Source organism: Sturnira hondurensis, unplaced genomic scaffold, assembly GCF_014824575.4.
Source record: "Sturnira hondurensis isolate 20B ecotype Veracruz unplaced genomic scaffold, ASM1482457v3 Scaffold0023357, whole genome shotgun sequence".
Lineage (NCBI taxonomy): Eukaryota > Metazoa > Chordata > Mammalia > Chiroptera > Phyllostomidae > Sturnira > Sturnira hondurensis.
Window position 1 is genome coordinate 1,385,687 of NW_028095988.1, and position 16,623 is coordinate 1,402,309.

At 48.9% G+C, this 16,623-nt stretch overlaps 1 protein-coding gene across 1 annotated transcript in view; it reads left to right on the forward strand.

Annotated features, from left to right (window-relative positions):
- NUP210 (nucleoporin 210) overlaps nucleotides 1-16,623 on the forward strand; it is a 118,104-nt gene that overhangs the window by 52,930 nt on the left and 48,551 nt on the right. Inside the window, exons 15-16 of the mRNA XM_037037453.1 lie at nucleotides 6,455-6,676; nucleotides 8,395-8,568. Of these exons, the coding sequence (XP_036893348.1) occupies nucleotides 6,455-6,676; nucleotides 8,395-8,568 (396 nt within the window). The remainder of the gene's footprint in view (nucleotides 1-6,454; nucleotides 6,677-8,394; nucleotides 8,569-16,623) is intronic.

Below are 16,623 nucleotides of genomic sequence, written 5' to 3' on the forward strand. Positions count from 1 at the left end.
AAGGGTAGTTGTGAGGGCTGCAATAATAGCTATCATGCAACAGGCTGGTGCATGTAGTTATTTCTTACTTGGAAATGTGCTCCTCACACAGGAGGCCTGGAGAGGGGTAAACTGGCTCCTTCTTTGGGGGAGGGCTCAAGTCTTGGCCTGGGGGAGGCTCTTCCTCCGGGCGGGGCCAGTCAGCACTGCATTTCCCTGACATCCAAGCATCGACCTTCAGGACACTCTGGTCTCCTGGCTCTGTGACTCTTATCCGTTACAGCAAGCTCAGTAACATTAGAATCTTTTCATTTCTGAACCCCAAACCCTGGGCATGGCGTCTGATGGAGAGCAGACCGCAACCAAGGGTTTTGTTTGTTTGTTTGTTTTGTTTTTTTAAGGTATAAATGACATATAACATTGTATTAGTCTCAGGTGTGCATTGTAATGATTCAGTGTTTGTATATATTGGGAAATGATCACCACAGTAAGTCTAGTTGACATCTGTAACCAGCCATAGTTGCAATTTTTTTCTGTGATGTGAACATTTAAGCTCTACTATCTTTAAAAATATACAGTATAATATTTTAGCTGTTGTCACCATGCTGTACCTTACATCGCCAGAACTTACTTATTTTATACTGGAAGTTTGTGTCTTTACCCATTCCTCCCCCAACTTCTTCCCCACCTTGTAGCCACTTATGTGCTCTGTATTCATGAGTTTTTTGTTTGTTTGTTTTTTAGATTCGACTTATGAGTGAGATCATATACTGTATGTCTGTCTCTGACTTATTTCACAGCATAATGCCTTTGAGTCCATCCATGTTATTGCAAATAGCAGGATCTCATTTTTTATGCCTGAATAACATTTCATTGTGTATATGAAATGTACACAATGCCATATTTTCTGTATCCATTCATTCACCAGTGGACATTTAGGTTGTTTTGGTGTCTTGGCTATTGTAAATAATGCTACAGTGAACATGGGGTGCAGAAATCTTTTCAAGTTAATGTTTTTGTTCCTTCATTTTCTTTTATATCCTGAAGTAGAATGGCTGGATCATATAGAAGTTCCAGCTACTATATTATTATTATATTTGCATTTATTACTATTATTATTTTAAATAAAACAACCCTTTCCAAATAATAGTTCAGCTGGAACTACTCTATGACAAGGATTCTAATTATTTGAAAAGGGTTGTTTTATTTTAAATGAATAAGTATTGGTCCTGGCTGGCGTGGCTCAATGGACTGAGCGCCACCCTGTAAGATGAAAGGTCGCTGATTTGATTCCCAGTCAGGGCCTGTGCTTGGAATGTGGGCCTAGTCCCTGACTGGGGGTGTGGGAGAGGTAGGTGAATGACGTTTCTCTTGCACATCAATGCTTCTCTTCCTCTCTTTCTCCCTCCCTCTCTGTGTCTCTAAAAATAAGTGAATAAAATCTTTAAAAAATTATAATGAAGAAGTAGGTGAAATGTGTTTAGAGTTAACCAACCAGGATTGAAACCAAGGGCTCCTAACCCCCAGACCTAAAATAGCAGATACTTCTAGATGTTTATTAGGGAAGAATGGCCCATCCCTACTCCTCTTACTTCATTCATCCATTTATTTAACAAATATATGAATACTCTGTACCAGTCCATGCTCTTAACCTGAGAAATACTACACTGGAAAAAAAACCCCCACATAAATCCTTGTACTCATGAATTGACATTGTAACAGAGACAGCGGTAGAGACAGACAGTGAATAAAACAAGTAATGTATTTTTGTATATGCATGCCATGGAAAAAGTCAAGTGTGAAAGGATGATAGAGAGAGAGCCTGGGGGAAGGGAGGGTGGCATCTTAAGTACAGGTCAGACTCTTCTCACTGATCAGGGTACCAGATGAGGTGAGAGGGCTCAGAGGACAGCATTGGAGAGAACTGCTATTCCTGAGATGGCAGTGGCTATTCTTGAAGAAGCCCTGCCACAGCCTTCCACGAAGTGGGATGTTTGGCCAGGACCCTTCAAAGAGGTTCTGTAGGGCCCTCCATGAGTGCTTCTCCAGATGACTGGAAAGTCTGATTATTGGGGTATTTGTCTGGAATATCAGAGGCCAGCAACAGAGCTCCCTGTCCCAATGTGGGATTAAGGGTGAAGATATGGTACCCCAATCAAGGTGGCTTCTTGACAATATAGAAGAATATGGGTTTCTTCTCCTTTTATTTTTCTTATGCCTTCATATAAGCTAAGAAAGGTAACAAAACTCAAATAACAGTGGCTTAACCAATAGAGAATTTATTTCTTTCACACAAGAGCTCTCACACAGGGCTAGTGTGGCAGCTCCGTGATCATTAGGGACTCCAGGTTTCTGTCTTTTCACTCCATCATCCTAGTATATGGCTTTCATCTTCAAGGTTGCCTCATAGTCAAAAATGGCTACTACGCTCCAGCCATCATATCTGCATTCCACATAGCCAAAATGGGAAAGAGGTCACTTCTCAGCCAAGTTAGTTCCCTGTAGTAGCCTTGGCATAAGTTTAAAACAGCAGTTTCCACCTGTATCTCACAGGCCCTAACTTAATCTGTTGGTCACACCCAGGGAAGTATTTTACCTGGGCTCTATACTACTCTGATAAAATTGGGATTCTTTCCCTAAAGAGGAGAGGAGTGTGAAAACTGGGAAGGCAGCAGATAGTCATTGCTATAACCTGTGTTTGCTGGTCCGTCCATCAGTTTACTTTGCAGATAGTTGTAGGGCACTTTGTTGGTACAGGCCCAGGCTGGGGAGGCAGATACCTAGGGAGAAATCGTACACTCTGTGCCTTGGGAGGCTGTCAGTGTATGGGGAAGACAGACACTCAGATAATCGCAGCGAGCATAGTAGAGATAATGAAGGGTCCCTGGGAGGACAGGTCACCAATAAACACAGAAACAGAAGGAGGAGAGGGAGACTGGAAGCATGGCTGGTGGGGGCACTAGAAGTGGTATGGTATATCTTGGCGTGAGATAGGAGGCTGTGGTGGGTCAGAACAAAGAGGTTTTTGAAATCTGGGTAGGACCTGGATATTCTCATCTTCTCGTGGGCAGCTGGTGAAGGTCTGGGAATGGGCATATTCTGGAAACACAATGTAAGGACTCTTCCCATCCACAGAAGAGGCTTCTGTCCAGATCTCATGAGTACTGCTCAGCTCTTTTCTCCTCCCCACAACTTCCATGTGATCTTCTCTCTCTGGATCATGGAGGGGCTCATGCTTGCCAGTGACCTAATTCCCCCCATGGTTAACATCCCAATTATTCTTTAGCCCTTGTCTGTTGCAGGGTATTAGAGCGCCTTGTCCCACTTCCAAGTTACTTTCTGGAAGCCCCTAAGTGCCTGGACCTGGAGAGGCTACCAGGCTCCTTCATTCTGGCCATGTCAGCATACTGAATGAGCGGACCCTGGAGTCTCTGGGCCAAGCAGGTATGCTGGGGCCTTAACCTCCTACCACTGTGCCCCTTGCCTTCTGTCGCTTGGTTCTAGACCGAGTGTGAGTAGCTCTGAGAGAGGCATAATTCCATCTCCTGGAAACACGTACCGCCAGTGCTAAGGGACTATTGATGACCAGACCCATCCTCCTGTTTTGCAAGCCAGGAAATGGATGCCCAGCAAGGAGACCTTGTCTGAGCCAAAAAGGCACTCTCCTGTCTGGCTTTGCCTGTTTGAATAGTTGCACTGTAATGCCCACTGAGGAGCCTGTGCAATTTCAAAGCGTCCCTCATTAGTGATGTTGCTTAATGACCTATCTCCCTGGCATAGAGTTCTGTGACACTTTAATGCCCGAATGAGAAGGGAATAACATGGTAAGGTGATCATTCCTAGTTCTCCAGTTGTTCATTATGGGACATATGGTGCCTTTGCACAACCTGTCCCTTTGGGGTGTATGAAAAACATCCTTTGGTGAGGTTTACAATGACCTGCTATACCCAGAGCTGGGTTTTGCTGGTTGTGGCATTGAGACATGGGCAGGATGGGGCACCTGAAGTGAGAATAGACCTGTGCCCACCAGCTAGGTAAATTTAGATCAGTTGCTTTGCTTTGCTGAAATTCTTGTTTTCCATCTGTAAAATGAGAGGATGACAATGGATAACAATGGCACTACTGGGTATGCATTCAGGACTTTCATTCCTGCTTCCTTGAATCTACTTCTTATACCCATTTTATGGGATGGGAGACTGAGCAACTAGCAGCTTCATTCTAGTTGTGAGAACACAGAAGCAACTGGACAAATGAGCGTATAGAAAATGGTGGCAGGCCCTGCTGATAAGGGTGGTTGAACCGGGGAGGGCGGTAACAAGTGTGGGGAGGCCCTGCCCTAGATGGGCTCAGAAAAGGCCCCTCTGAGGATGTAACATTTGAACAGAGGCCTGAGTGAAGCACAGGAGCTTCCTGCACAGCTATGTGAGGAGAGGTGCAGGGAGAGAAAGCCAGAGGGTGAGTCTGAGCGTGCTGAGCAGTTCATGGGCAGGAAAGGGGCCCTCTTATTCTTTAGTCCTCACCACTTCTATTCAACATAGTACTGGAAGGCCTAGCCATAGCAATCAGAAAAGAAAAAGAAAGAAAAGGCATCCACATTGGAAAGGAGGACGTACACTTGTCATTGTTTGCAGATGACATGATAGTGTACATAGAAAATCCTGCAGACGACACAAAAAACTTGTCGGCCTAGTAAGTGAATTTGGCAAAACAGCTGGATAAAAAGTCAATATCCAGAAATTAAAGGCATTTTTGTACACCAACAATGAACTATCAGGAACAGAAATCAGAAAAAAAAATCCCTTTTGCTATAGCAACAAGGAAAATAAGGTACCACGGACAGGCCACAGACTGGTACTGGTCTGGGTGTTGGGGACCCTGCTATACAGTGTTTCATTTTTTGTGTAGTTGAGATCATTCTGTGGATACAGAAGGAAAAGATACATCCTGCCTACCTTTACTGAGCCCAAGTCCTGATCAGGAGACAAAGACCAAAACAAATAATTTCCTCCCAATATGACTGAGCCACAATCTGCCTGGAAGGCTGCAGGTTACCTGGTGAGAGAGGAAGTGAGGCCTTGGAGGAAGGCGTGATCAGAGGTCCAGGACAACCTGGGGACAGACTAGTCTGAAGGTAGGACTAGGGACAGATGAGGCCAGGGCGGGACTGGGAGACCCCCAAATCCCAGGATAAAATGCTGACTCAGCCTTTCCTCCTGGGGCAGCCGGCACTGTGGAATCATTTAATGTAGAGGGGATATTGTCTGTTTTAGGAAGTCCCTTCCCCTGGCAGCTCTCGGAGAGTGGAGTGGAGAGACTAGCAGGGAAGGAGGTGCCCAAGTCAGAACTTGGTGGCAGCCTCTCTGGGGCCTCTGGGGCGGGAGGTCAGTGCGGCTGTGGCTGGGAGTCAAGGAACAGGGCCCTCAGGGGCTCCATGATTCCCTGCACCCAGCTGTGTCTGTACAGGGGGTACCCTCCAGTGGAGCAGACCGCATCTTCCTCCAGGTGCTGGCCCTCTCCGTGCTGTGGGGTGAGGAGGACATTCTTTCCCACAGACCCTAAGCACTGCCGTTGTCCACGTGGGAACCCCTGGGGCCCTCAGGACAGTGGTCACCCTAGGCGGGAAGAACAGATGAGAGCTTCTTGTAAAAAAATACTTTAATTCATCCTTTTTTATTGGGCATTTTTAGGGTTTAATATTCACTCATTTACTTAATAAATAGTGATTGAACGCCTCGTCCATGCCAGGCACTATTCTAAATGCTGGGAACGAAACAAGGAAAGAGGCTTGTTCCCCAAAACTTATGTGTACATTAGAGAAAGTCAGGGTAATGCCGTGGAGTAAAAAGTTAGGGAAACAAACTACCAGTAACGATGACATCGAGGACACCCAGTCTGTGTCTCCCTGGTCATCAGGTGTATTTCTTTTTAGGCTTGTTTATGCTTTTTAAAACAACATGGTTGGGATCAAACTGTTCAGCCAGTTGTGTACCCAGTTCTTGGTAAATACTGCCTTAGAGACCCACACAGGCCTTGGCGTGCATGCACCCTGTACTTACACAGGTGAGTACAATCCCACACTGGGGATTGTAGACTATAGCTGGTGATTGGCTGCAGTAAATGACAGTGTGAGGAACATCTCTGTACACGAACTTGTTTCTCTCCTTCCTGTTCTGTCCTCGGGTTAGACCCCAGATGCAGAGTGCCCATTTCAGGGTCTGTGGGTATTTTCAGGGCTTTTACTGGATTGTTTTATGAAAGAAGCAGATCAGTTTACGCCCCCTCCCTCCAGCAGCATATCGTACAGGAGGACAGAGTTCTACCCAGAGCACTTTTGCACCCATACCCCTGGGAGCACTGCCGTGAGCACCAGGAATGGCAGCCTGCGTGGCCTGTACAGGCGCAGGCCCAGGTCTCCACTGTGTGGCCTGTGCCTCCCAGAGGAAGGTGCTGACTCTTCTCTTTTTTGCTCCCACAGGCTGTGGACCCCTCCTCTGTTGCCTTGGTGACCCTGGGTTCCTCAAAAGAGATGCTGTTCGAAGGAGGTCCTAGGCCCTGGGTCCTCGAGCCATCCAAGTTCTTCCGAAACGTCACCTCTGAGGACACACACAGCATAAGTCTGGCTCTCTTTGGGCCCCCTGCCTCCCGTAATTATCAGCAGCACTGGATCCTTGTGACCTGCCAAGCCCTGGGCGAACAGGTGAGAAGGCAGCTACCCCTCAGACCCATCTTGCCCAGAGAGAGGAGTGGAAAGTCCCCCCCTCGAGGACCCCTTGTATACCCTGCTGTACTCCCAGCATCATTTTATTTAATCTTTGAAGTAACCCTGAGAGAGAGCTGCTGCCGCTGTACTCATTTCGTAGACAAATGGCCGGTCAGTGAGGTGGAATGACTCGGTGAACGCAGCAGGCTAAGCAGGGTGTGGCGGTTGGGACACATCCCCACCCCATTCCATACATGCTGGCTTTGACAAAACTAGTTTGCCCTGGCTCCCTTTCAACAACCTGGTGACCTGTTCTCTCTCCAGGCTTCCGCACTCCCCACCACCAGATCAGGAGTGAGCCAAGACTAGGGGCACATAGTCTGGTGCCTCCAGAGCAGGCAGGTCTTGTCAAAAGTGAAGTCTCAGGGCTGGGTGTGGCAGATCTTTTGGTGTTTCAGGATAAGCTGGGAATGCCAATATTTTTTTCTGTAAAATCTCTTAATTTTTATTTCTTTAATCCTGAAAGCCAAGAAATTAGGAGACTAGCTAGACTGAACAAAACATGTCTTTGGTCTGAACACCCTCAGGGCGGGGATCGCCTGGATCAGGGGCAGCTTGCAGTTCAGGCCGCTGTGCCTAGAGGTCCTGAGTCTCGGGGCCCTGCTCTCACCTGGCTCGCAGTGTGGCCGCACCACTGCGTTCTCAGGGTGCTGGAAAGCTGGTAAACAGGAAACAAGGCGGGAGGCCGGCGTAAATCAAAAGAAGAGAGAGCCCATTTCTTTGGAGAAGTAAAGAGTGTCCTTGTGTGTTTAATAGGGCAAAGAATGTCAGTTGATCTTAAAACACACAAACACTTGCGTTTCAAGGTGCCCTCGTGAAGTCGGCCACACTGAGACTGCCTGGGTGTGAGCAGAAAACATGCACAGTGAAAGTTCCTACTTCCTTTCCACTGGCTTTGTTTAAAAAACAGAATAAGGAACATGAGAAGGTAATAATAAGTAATAACATGACAAGAATAAATGTAGTCAAGAACTACGTTGGAGAAGCTTCTTATCCCTGGCGTGGTCATCTGCCCACCCTCTCCCCCGGGGCTGTCGGAGTCGGACCCTCCGTGCCACTCCCACTGCACTGGGCTGTGTGTTACCTCCTTGGCTTGTCCGGCTGGAGGCAAAAACCCTGCATGTCAGTGTGGAAACTGCCCTTTGTCCTGCCTCAAGGTCAGGAAGAGTGAGGGGCTTCTAGATCAGACCATTCCTTCCTGCAGAAAGTGCGCGTCAGCGAGGGGCCAGGGCCGCTTCCTTTTCTCACCCGCTCCACAGGTCTCAGTCCGTCAGCAGACATTTCCTCATACCTGCACCTCACCGTGATGAAGGTTTTCAAGTCAGTGTGGACCCTTCATTTGAACACCCACGAACTCAGGAATTTGTTCATGCAGCGGTGGGGTTTTCACGGGGTGCTGGGAAGCCACATGGTATTACCGACCCACCTCCTCCCTGGAGCAGGGAGCAAGCAGTGGTTCAGGCTGATGTCTGTAGAGGGCACTGGGGGCTCCCATCTCCCAGCACGTGTCACTGGACCTTTGTGGCCCCCATGGGATGTAGATATCATCATCATCTCCATTCTGCAGAGAAGCAAACTGCCCCATGGAGCTGGGGGGCGGGGCACGGTGCACAGCAGAGCACTGCTCCTTCTCACCGCTCCTTTTACCCCACCAGGTCATTGCCCTCTCAGTGGGGAACAAGCCCAGCATCACCAACCCCTTCCCTGCGCTGGAGCCTGCCGTGGTGAAATTTGTGTGTGCCTCACCCTCCAGGATCACCCTGATGCCCGTCTACGCCAGCCCCCAGCTGGGCCTGTCGTGCCCACTGCTGCAGCAGAACAAACAAGTGGTGAGTGAACGCTGCTCGATGATGCTGATGGCTCGGTGCATGCCACCTGGATCTCGGCACTCAGCCAGCCCTGCACGGTGGGTGCTCTTATCTAAGTTTTACATATGGGTGGCCCCAAGACCTGGAGAAATGACAGGATTCAGGAGTCCCAGCTGCTCATGGAAGCACCAGGCAAAAGTAGAGCCTCTGACCCTGGACTGAGCTCTCTGTCTCTGCACAGCACTTGGCAGTTTGTAAAAAGTCTTTATTTTACTGTGTCTCTAGGATGTTAAGGTTGAGGGGGTTGTTGCTGGTGAGCAATGTGTGTGTGGTCAGAGTGGGAACTGCCAAAGACAGGTGACAAACCGTAGTATTCTCCACGGGTCTGAGAGACACAGGGACAGTGCTTCAAACGTGAATGTCAGGAGAGAGAAGAAAGTCACTTGGGGGTTACTCTGACAGCAAGGATGTAAGGTGAATGCACAGGTCTGGTCTTTTTGGGGTTGCAGCCAACCAACCCCCTACCTCTAAGACACTCAGAGACCAGGTAACCGAACATAGAGGATTTGGAAGTCCCCCTGTTCAGGTCCAGGTGTATGAGCCTGCTGCAGCCAGCCCCAGCCTCTTCTCAGAGATGGAGAGTGGGCTTCTTTTCAATCATTCATTTGACATTTATTTGTTTGTTGAGCATCTCTTCTGTGCCAGGCACAGTTCTAGGTTCTGGAATACAGAGTAATCGGGACATGTGAGGCACCTGTCTCACAGAGGTAATGAGAGACAAGATGGATCAGAGGGTGGGAAATACTGTGGAGGGTGTGAAACAGAGTGCAGGACAGCTACCAGTGGAGGTGACTTCAGATACAGCTCAGAAAGGCCTCGGAGCAGAGGACACATACCCCTTCGGGCCCCTCGGCTGAGAACTGCTAAGGTAGGGGTGCAGAGGCAAGTGCGAAGACCCAGAGGCCAGACAAGGTTCTCTGTGTGCCTGTGCCCACACAGTAATCAGAAAAGTCATTTATTGTGGCAGACCCTGTCCAGCAGAGTCCGCCTTTTGTGGCTTATGACGAGAATGAATGCACAGGCGACAACAATCCTGTGGAGAAAAAGGGAACGGCACGACTACTCTCTCAAGGGGAGAGTGCCTGTGGTGCCTCGGCCACTCCCTCAAGAGGGGAGCACCCCAACCCTTGCCTTGACAAGCTTTTATTGTTTTCCTGGGGTCTTACATCAGAGAAAGATTTATTATCTATTACATAGAATATTATTGTCTACATTCTAGGTACAATCAAGGAAATGAAAATAACATGCAGAGGGGAATGGCGATGAGCTGATTAGCTCTGACCTTGGGAGAGCTCACACAAACTTTGGAAATTACCTTGAAGATAGACAATACACATTTGTTGTTTTAGACCAGGGTGATGGAGTTTTAGCCAGAGCAAGCCATAACGATCTGTATGCATTTTCTAGGCCTGATTCCCACGGGAAAACTCAAGTTTGAAGGTCTGCCTCCTGCCCACCACTTTGTTTCTGTAGGCTTTCCATTCAAAGCTGAGTCACATTTGTCAGACTAAAACAAACCGGTCCCCTACAATTTGTGCCAAGAATTTTGACCTCTGTGCCTCCTTGCCTGTCACCAGGTTTGTCTGTGAGACCAGGGTCCTCGCACCCCTTCCCGGGTTTGCCCATGGGACCCAGAGACGGGCAGGGTCCCAAAGGCAGAGCAGATCGGGCTGACTCCAAGCTCATTGCCTCCTCCCAGTGGCCTCAGAAGCTGCTTCTCTTCTTAGCCCCAGCTCTGTGTCCAGCTGCACTCTGCCGTAGTGGCATCATGGTGGGACTCCCTTGGCTTTCTGCAGTTACCCAGAAAGCACTCAGGGTGGATCTCCTTCATGCCTAAGGGAACCTCTCTGAAGCTCTTTCTGTCAGCAGCCTCTCCCTGCACTGGCCGTCTTCAGGAGTTGGGAGTTGGCTGGGTGAAGGTCAGGGTGGCTTTATAGTTGGTCGAAGTGAATCTCTTCAAAGCTCCGGGAAGGCCCCAGCCTCCCGTGTCTGGGACTTATGAACAGTCTGCCCTCCGACATGTGACTTCAGCCTCCGTGTGTGCTGCACATGTAGTTCACCTTTTCGTCCCACTGTCTGGCAGTCAGTGGGTGCGCGTCTGCCTTCTCTTGGACGTTACTGCTTACTCAGCCCTGAGACAGATGGGCGTGTGAGCTCCTCCACTGTTCCTGACACGGGTCCTGTAAGTGTTGGTGCCTTGATGGCATCAGTTAAAAGTGGGGATTTTTTGTGCGCAGCCTCAGCTCTCTCCAACCTACTCCTGCAAGGACTGGGCAAGGAATATCCCGCTTCTGTGCCCTCTGGATAAGTGGGAAGAATGGGGGTCAGAGCCCTGAGAAGCCAGCATTGACCCCTAGGTCAGGCCAGGGTGTTCGTGGCATGGAGTGGATGGCCATCTTTCCTAACCGAAATTGTGTGTGTTCAGGAAAAGACATTTTTATTTCCCTGACTTTGATGACTATTGAGGTGAATGTCCTGAAAGTTTTACATTTTAAATCACTCTTATGTGTTTAGTAAATTATCCTTTGATGAAAGAAGAAAATTACATTAATTCTAGACTCCAGGAAAACCTGGCCTGCTGGGTCCACTGTGTGTGAGGCTGGGCACGTCCACAGCCTGAGCGTTAGGGGACAAGCAGTGCCCTCTGCGCGTTTGCCTTGTCTGAATGATCATGGGGTAACAGTAGCTTCCTAGCCTTGTGGTGGGAGAAAAATATGACTGGACATAAGGTGTCGGGAGTGGTAACTGTGACGCTTTTTACATTGTTCTCTGTTTCAGCCCTGCCTGTGACATCCCACTTACTTGGAGGAAGAGCCCTGTCTCCTGTGACCTGCAGGGCTGAGTCCTCCACATCACTCTTTCTCTGTCACCCCCTTCATCCTTGCCTGGAAGCCCTGTCCCCCATGAGCATGCTGGGACAGGCCCTGCTTGGGTCTCTGACTTGCCATTCCCTTTGGTTTGAATCCTCTCCCCGCCCAGCCTCATGCTTTCCTCTTTTGCCTCCTTGAGTCCTCTATTCAAATGTTAGCTCCTCGGCAGGGCCTTCATGAGCCTTTAGACCTTATGTAAAGTTTCACCGCCACCATCATTTCACATTATAACCAGGTAGCCTGGGGTTTGGCCACTGTCAGCATGCACACGCATAACAAGATTTGTGTGGAGGGAACCAGGTTTTAATGGACAGGGTACCCATTTTAAGGGGACGGGAGCATTCCTGCTCTGAGCTGGCCTCATCCACAGAGCCCAGAAAACCAGCCGCCCCCTGGAAGATTAAATTCCAAACCCATGCCCACGAGTCCCCCATTATTGCTTATCTGCAGCCCAGCATTGTTACTCAGCCTCCCTGGTACTAAAGCTGCCATCACCTCACAGCAGCTATCTGGTCACAGTCTGCTCCAGGCATCATAGGAGTCCATGGGTGCTGTTCCTTCCCTTCAAGGTGCTAGAGTGACCAAAAACTGGGAGTCCCCTGCACCCCGCCCCCATGAAGAAGTGACACTCCTCTTCACTGGTTCGGGTCTCTCTCCTCTGGCCGCAGAGCCCAGGCACTGGAGGAGCTCCTGTGGATTGCCGGGCTCTGGGTGGGAGGCGGCTTCCCATGTAGGGGTGGAGCGTGGGGCTATCCTCCCAGCTGTGGCACCCAGGGTCCACCTGCTTCGGTCTTCCCTCCTTTGGTCCTGCTGCCCTGGCTGTGCTCCAGGCAGGCCCTGTAGTGCTGGGGTAGGGGCACTGGCAACCTCTGGGAACCTGAGCTTCTGCAGGCCGACCAGACCAGTGAGGAGAGAGGGCTGCAAAGAAGTGTGTGGTGTTTCTGCACTCTCCTTTCTAAGTCCACCCCCAGAACCCCCTGTGTGGTCTACCTGTGCAGTTGCCCTGGTTGCTGGGGCAACGTAGCTGGGTTGGCTGCCACAGGGGGGCTGCCGCCATGCGCCGTCCTTGGCATTTCCCAAAACTCCTCTCCCATTTTGGGGTGGGGTGTGGACCCTTATTACAGTATTCCCGTTCCCTTCTCCTCCCTACCCCCAAGCACTGAATGTCATTGAATGTTGTAAAATGTACACATTTCCTTTCTCCTCTGTGAGCCTCTGCGAGAGAGCCCAGCTCGGGAGCTCAGTGAGTGTGATGGGTGAATACGTGTGGAGAAGGGCTCGCTGTGCTTGTGTCCCTGTTGTCTTCTGCCCGTGACTCTCGATAGTGTAGATGCTGGAGAAGCCAAGTGGAGACTCTGCTAAGGAAAGGGGCAGGGGGATAGTGCCGACCCAGAGCAAGTGCCCTTCAGAGGACAGCCTCTCACTCAGCTCCAGCCCACTCAACCCCGGACTGGCCAAACCTCATTTTCAAAACAAAAACCAATCAGATTACATACAGCTTCCCTGCCTTTAAACTTCGGCTTCTCACCTGGGGAGCGGAGTCTGACTGTCCATAGTCTGCACCCTCTGGGTCTACCCAGGGCTGTCTCTCTTGACTGAAAGATGCTGGCCAGGCAGCGGAGCACAGCTCTGCATTAGCTTGCATGTGTCATAGACCTTGCTCACAGGAAATGATGGACTTTGAACATGAACTTGCCACATGATCATCAGTCCTGGGGTTCTGGAGCCGAGAGCCAATTAGCCTGTGACTTATGGTATCATTAGGGGACCTTGAGAAAGTTATATCCTTGCCATGCCTCCTGGGTGCAGAATCAATTTAATTATTTTACACCTCTCCAAAGTTAGAGGCTGCCCAGGACACAGTGACAGAATGGAACCACACTCTAGCCTGACCCTGGTACTCTGAGCAGATCATCCCATGTTCAGGTCACTGCAGTGGAGCACCAGTCACATACAAGGAGACTAATTAGCCATCTGAGCCTGACTTTTGTACCAGGAAGAGGCTGCAAACTGTCAGGTGAGGCCTGTGGGCTTTAAAATCAGACAAGCGGAGTTCTACCGCTAAGCCTGTGTGACCTTGGGCCACTTACTAATGTCTCTGAGCCTCAGCCTCCTCATCTGTAAAGCAGGGATTATATTGTTGCCTACAATGGCATTGGGAGCATCTAGTAAGCTTGTGAGTATGCTTGACACACAATAATAATGTCCTTCCCTGGGAGAGCAGGAAGAAGGGAACAGCAGCCGTATTTCACCCAGGGTTGCATCTAGGGAAAGGAATAGGGCACCCAGAATGTGCCCCCGTCATAGTTCCCAACTTGCGTACACTTAAGAAATCCTTTGCATTCTCAGGTAGTTGTGCTGAGTGGTGTTTACAGTTTGCAACATGGTTTTGGTTTAGTGTACTCTGGGGGCAAGAGAGCTAGGATTGGCGGAGGAGCCATGCTGGGGGAGGTGGTTGTCAGGGCTGCATCAGTCAGGGCAGAGGTGAGGCTGCAGTGACAAGCAGCCCCAAGTCCCAGTGGCCTCACATCATACAGGTTTACTTCTACTCACACTGCCTTTGCATCCAGGTGAGCTGGGGCACCCTGCTGTGTGTATTGTGATCTTCCTTCCCAGACTTAAATGTGAGCATTGCCAAGTTGAACATGGCCAGGTGGCAGTGTGTGTGCTGACAAGGAGAGCATAGCAAATTCTGTTCTGGCTACTAAAGCTCTGCATCCTGGAATTGTCTCATGACACTTGTCACATTTCACTAGCCAGAGTAAATGACATGGTCACTCCTAACCACACGGCCAAAGAAATACAGTCTTCTGAACCTGTGCCTGAAAGTGCACTGTACACATTAGTGGCCATTGCTAAGAACTAACATGTTTCCCTGTGGCAGATCCTGGCCAGCAGGACCAGTGTATGTTGTGGCTCCTTGTGAACAAATACCATGGACAACAGAAGTCCTGTGGAGAAAAAGGGACAGCATGACCACTCTCTGAGAAAGAGAGAGAGAGAGAGAGAGAGAGCGCGCGCGCACAAGCCGGCAACTTCAGTCCCTGCCTGGACAGGCTTTTATTGTTTCTCTGGGTACATTACATGGAGGGTAGTCCTCATTTACTATGCACAGGTTCACTGCAGGGAACTACCTTTTACAGATACCAAAGGAAAGAATGTTGCTAATTACTTCAAAGAGAAGGATGTTGCAGCCCAAAGGGAAAACTGGTTGAACCAGTCACACTCCCTACTTGGGAGGTTTAGCACAGACTTTAGGAAGTTGCAGTAGGCACTTGCTAGCTCAATTCAGGGTGAGGGAGTTTTAGCAAAAGCAAGTCTCATAGCAGCCTAGGTACAATGCAGGCCTGATTCCCCATGGGAAAACCTCTCCATGAGCGTGGTCCTGCGTACCACATGCACCCCACTGGCTTTCCAGGTGAGGGCTGAGCTACATTTCCACTCCACGTGAAGCGGTTCCCTATATTTCCCTATTTATGCATTAATTACAGTAAGCCAGGCCCTTTAAAGTGATCTCACATGACCCTTTTATTTATTTTTTATTTTTTTGAATATATTTTATTGATTATGCTGTTACAGTTGCCCCATTCCCCCCTTCATTCCCCTCCACCCTGTACACCCTCTCCCACCCACATTCCTCCCCCCTTTAGTTCATGTTCGTGTGTCTTAAGTTCTTTAGCTTCTACATTTCCCATACTATTCTTGCTGCCCCCTGTCTATTTTCTACCTACCGTCTATGCTACTTAGTCTCTGTACCTTCTCCCCCTCTCTCCTCCTCCCACTCCCCTGTTGCTAACCCTCCATGTGATCTCCATTTCCGTGGTTCTGTTCCTGTTCTAGTTGTTTCCTTAGTTTGTTTTTGTTTTAGGTGTGGTTGTTAATAACTGCGAGTTTGCTGTCATTTTACTATACATGTTTTTTTATCTTCCTTTGCTTAGATAAGTCCCTATAACATTTCATAAAATAAGGGCTTGTGATTATGGATCCCTTTAACTTGACCTTATCTTAGAAGCACTTTATCTGTCCTTCCATTCTAAATGAAAGCTTTGCTGGATAGAGCAATCTATCCTTGTCTTGTCCAAGGCTAGAGCAAAATCTAGCCTTGTCTTTCATGACTTGGAATACTTCTTTCCAGCCCCTTCTTGCCTGTAAGGTCTCTTTTGAGAAATCAGCTGACAGTCTGATGGGAACTCCTTTGTAGGTAACTGTCTCCTTATCTCTTGCTGCTTCTAGGATTCTCTCCTTCATTTTAATCTTGGCTAATGTAATGATGATATGCCTTGGTGTGTGCTTCCTTGGGACTCTCTGAGCTTCCTGGACTTCCTGGAAGCTATTTCCTTTGCCAGATTGAGGAAGTTCTCCTTTATTATTTGTTCAAATAAGTTTTCTACTTCTTGCTCTTCCTCTTCCCCTTCTGGTACCCCTATAATTTGGATGTTGGAACATTTAAAGACGTCCTGGAGGTTCCTAAGCTTCTCCTCATTTTTTTGAATTCTTATTTCTTTATTCTTTTGTGTTTGGTTGTTTCTTTCTTCCTTCTGGTCCACTCCATTGGTTTGAGTCCCAGTTTCCTTTCCATCACTATTGGTTCCCTGTGCATTTCCCTTCATTTCACTTAGTGTAGCCTTCATTTTCTCATCTAATTTGCAACCAAATTCAACCAATTCTATGAGCATCCTCATCACCAGTATTTTGAACTGTGCATCTGATAGGTTGGCTATCTCTTGGTCGCTTAATTGTATTATTTCTGGAGCTTTGATCTGTTCTTCCTTTTCGGCCATTTTTTTTGTCTTGACGTGTGTGTTACATAGCAAGGGACGAAGCCCTAGGTTTTCACCAGGGTGGGGCAACCAAGTCACTGGGTTGTGACGCTGTGTGTAGGGATGGGGTCCAAGAGGGAACAATGGTGCTTGCTCTGCTCTCTGTGGGACCTCAGTCCCTTCTGCCACTTCTCCCAAGCAAACTGGGCCTTTCTGGTGCTCATTCCAATGTGGGTGGGTTTGTGTGCTTTCTAGGACCCTGTGAATCTCTTCAATGAACTCTCCTGTGAGGCTGGGAGTCTCCCCCATGCCTCAACCCCCACGGTATTTTCAATCAGTGTTTTGAGGCTTTATTTCCCAGCGCTAGGACGCTGGATTGTATGATC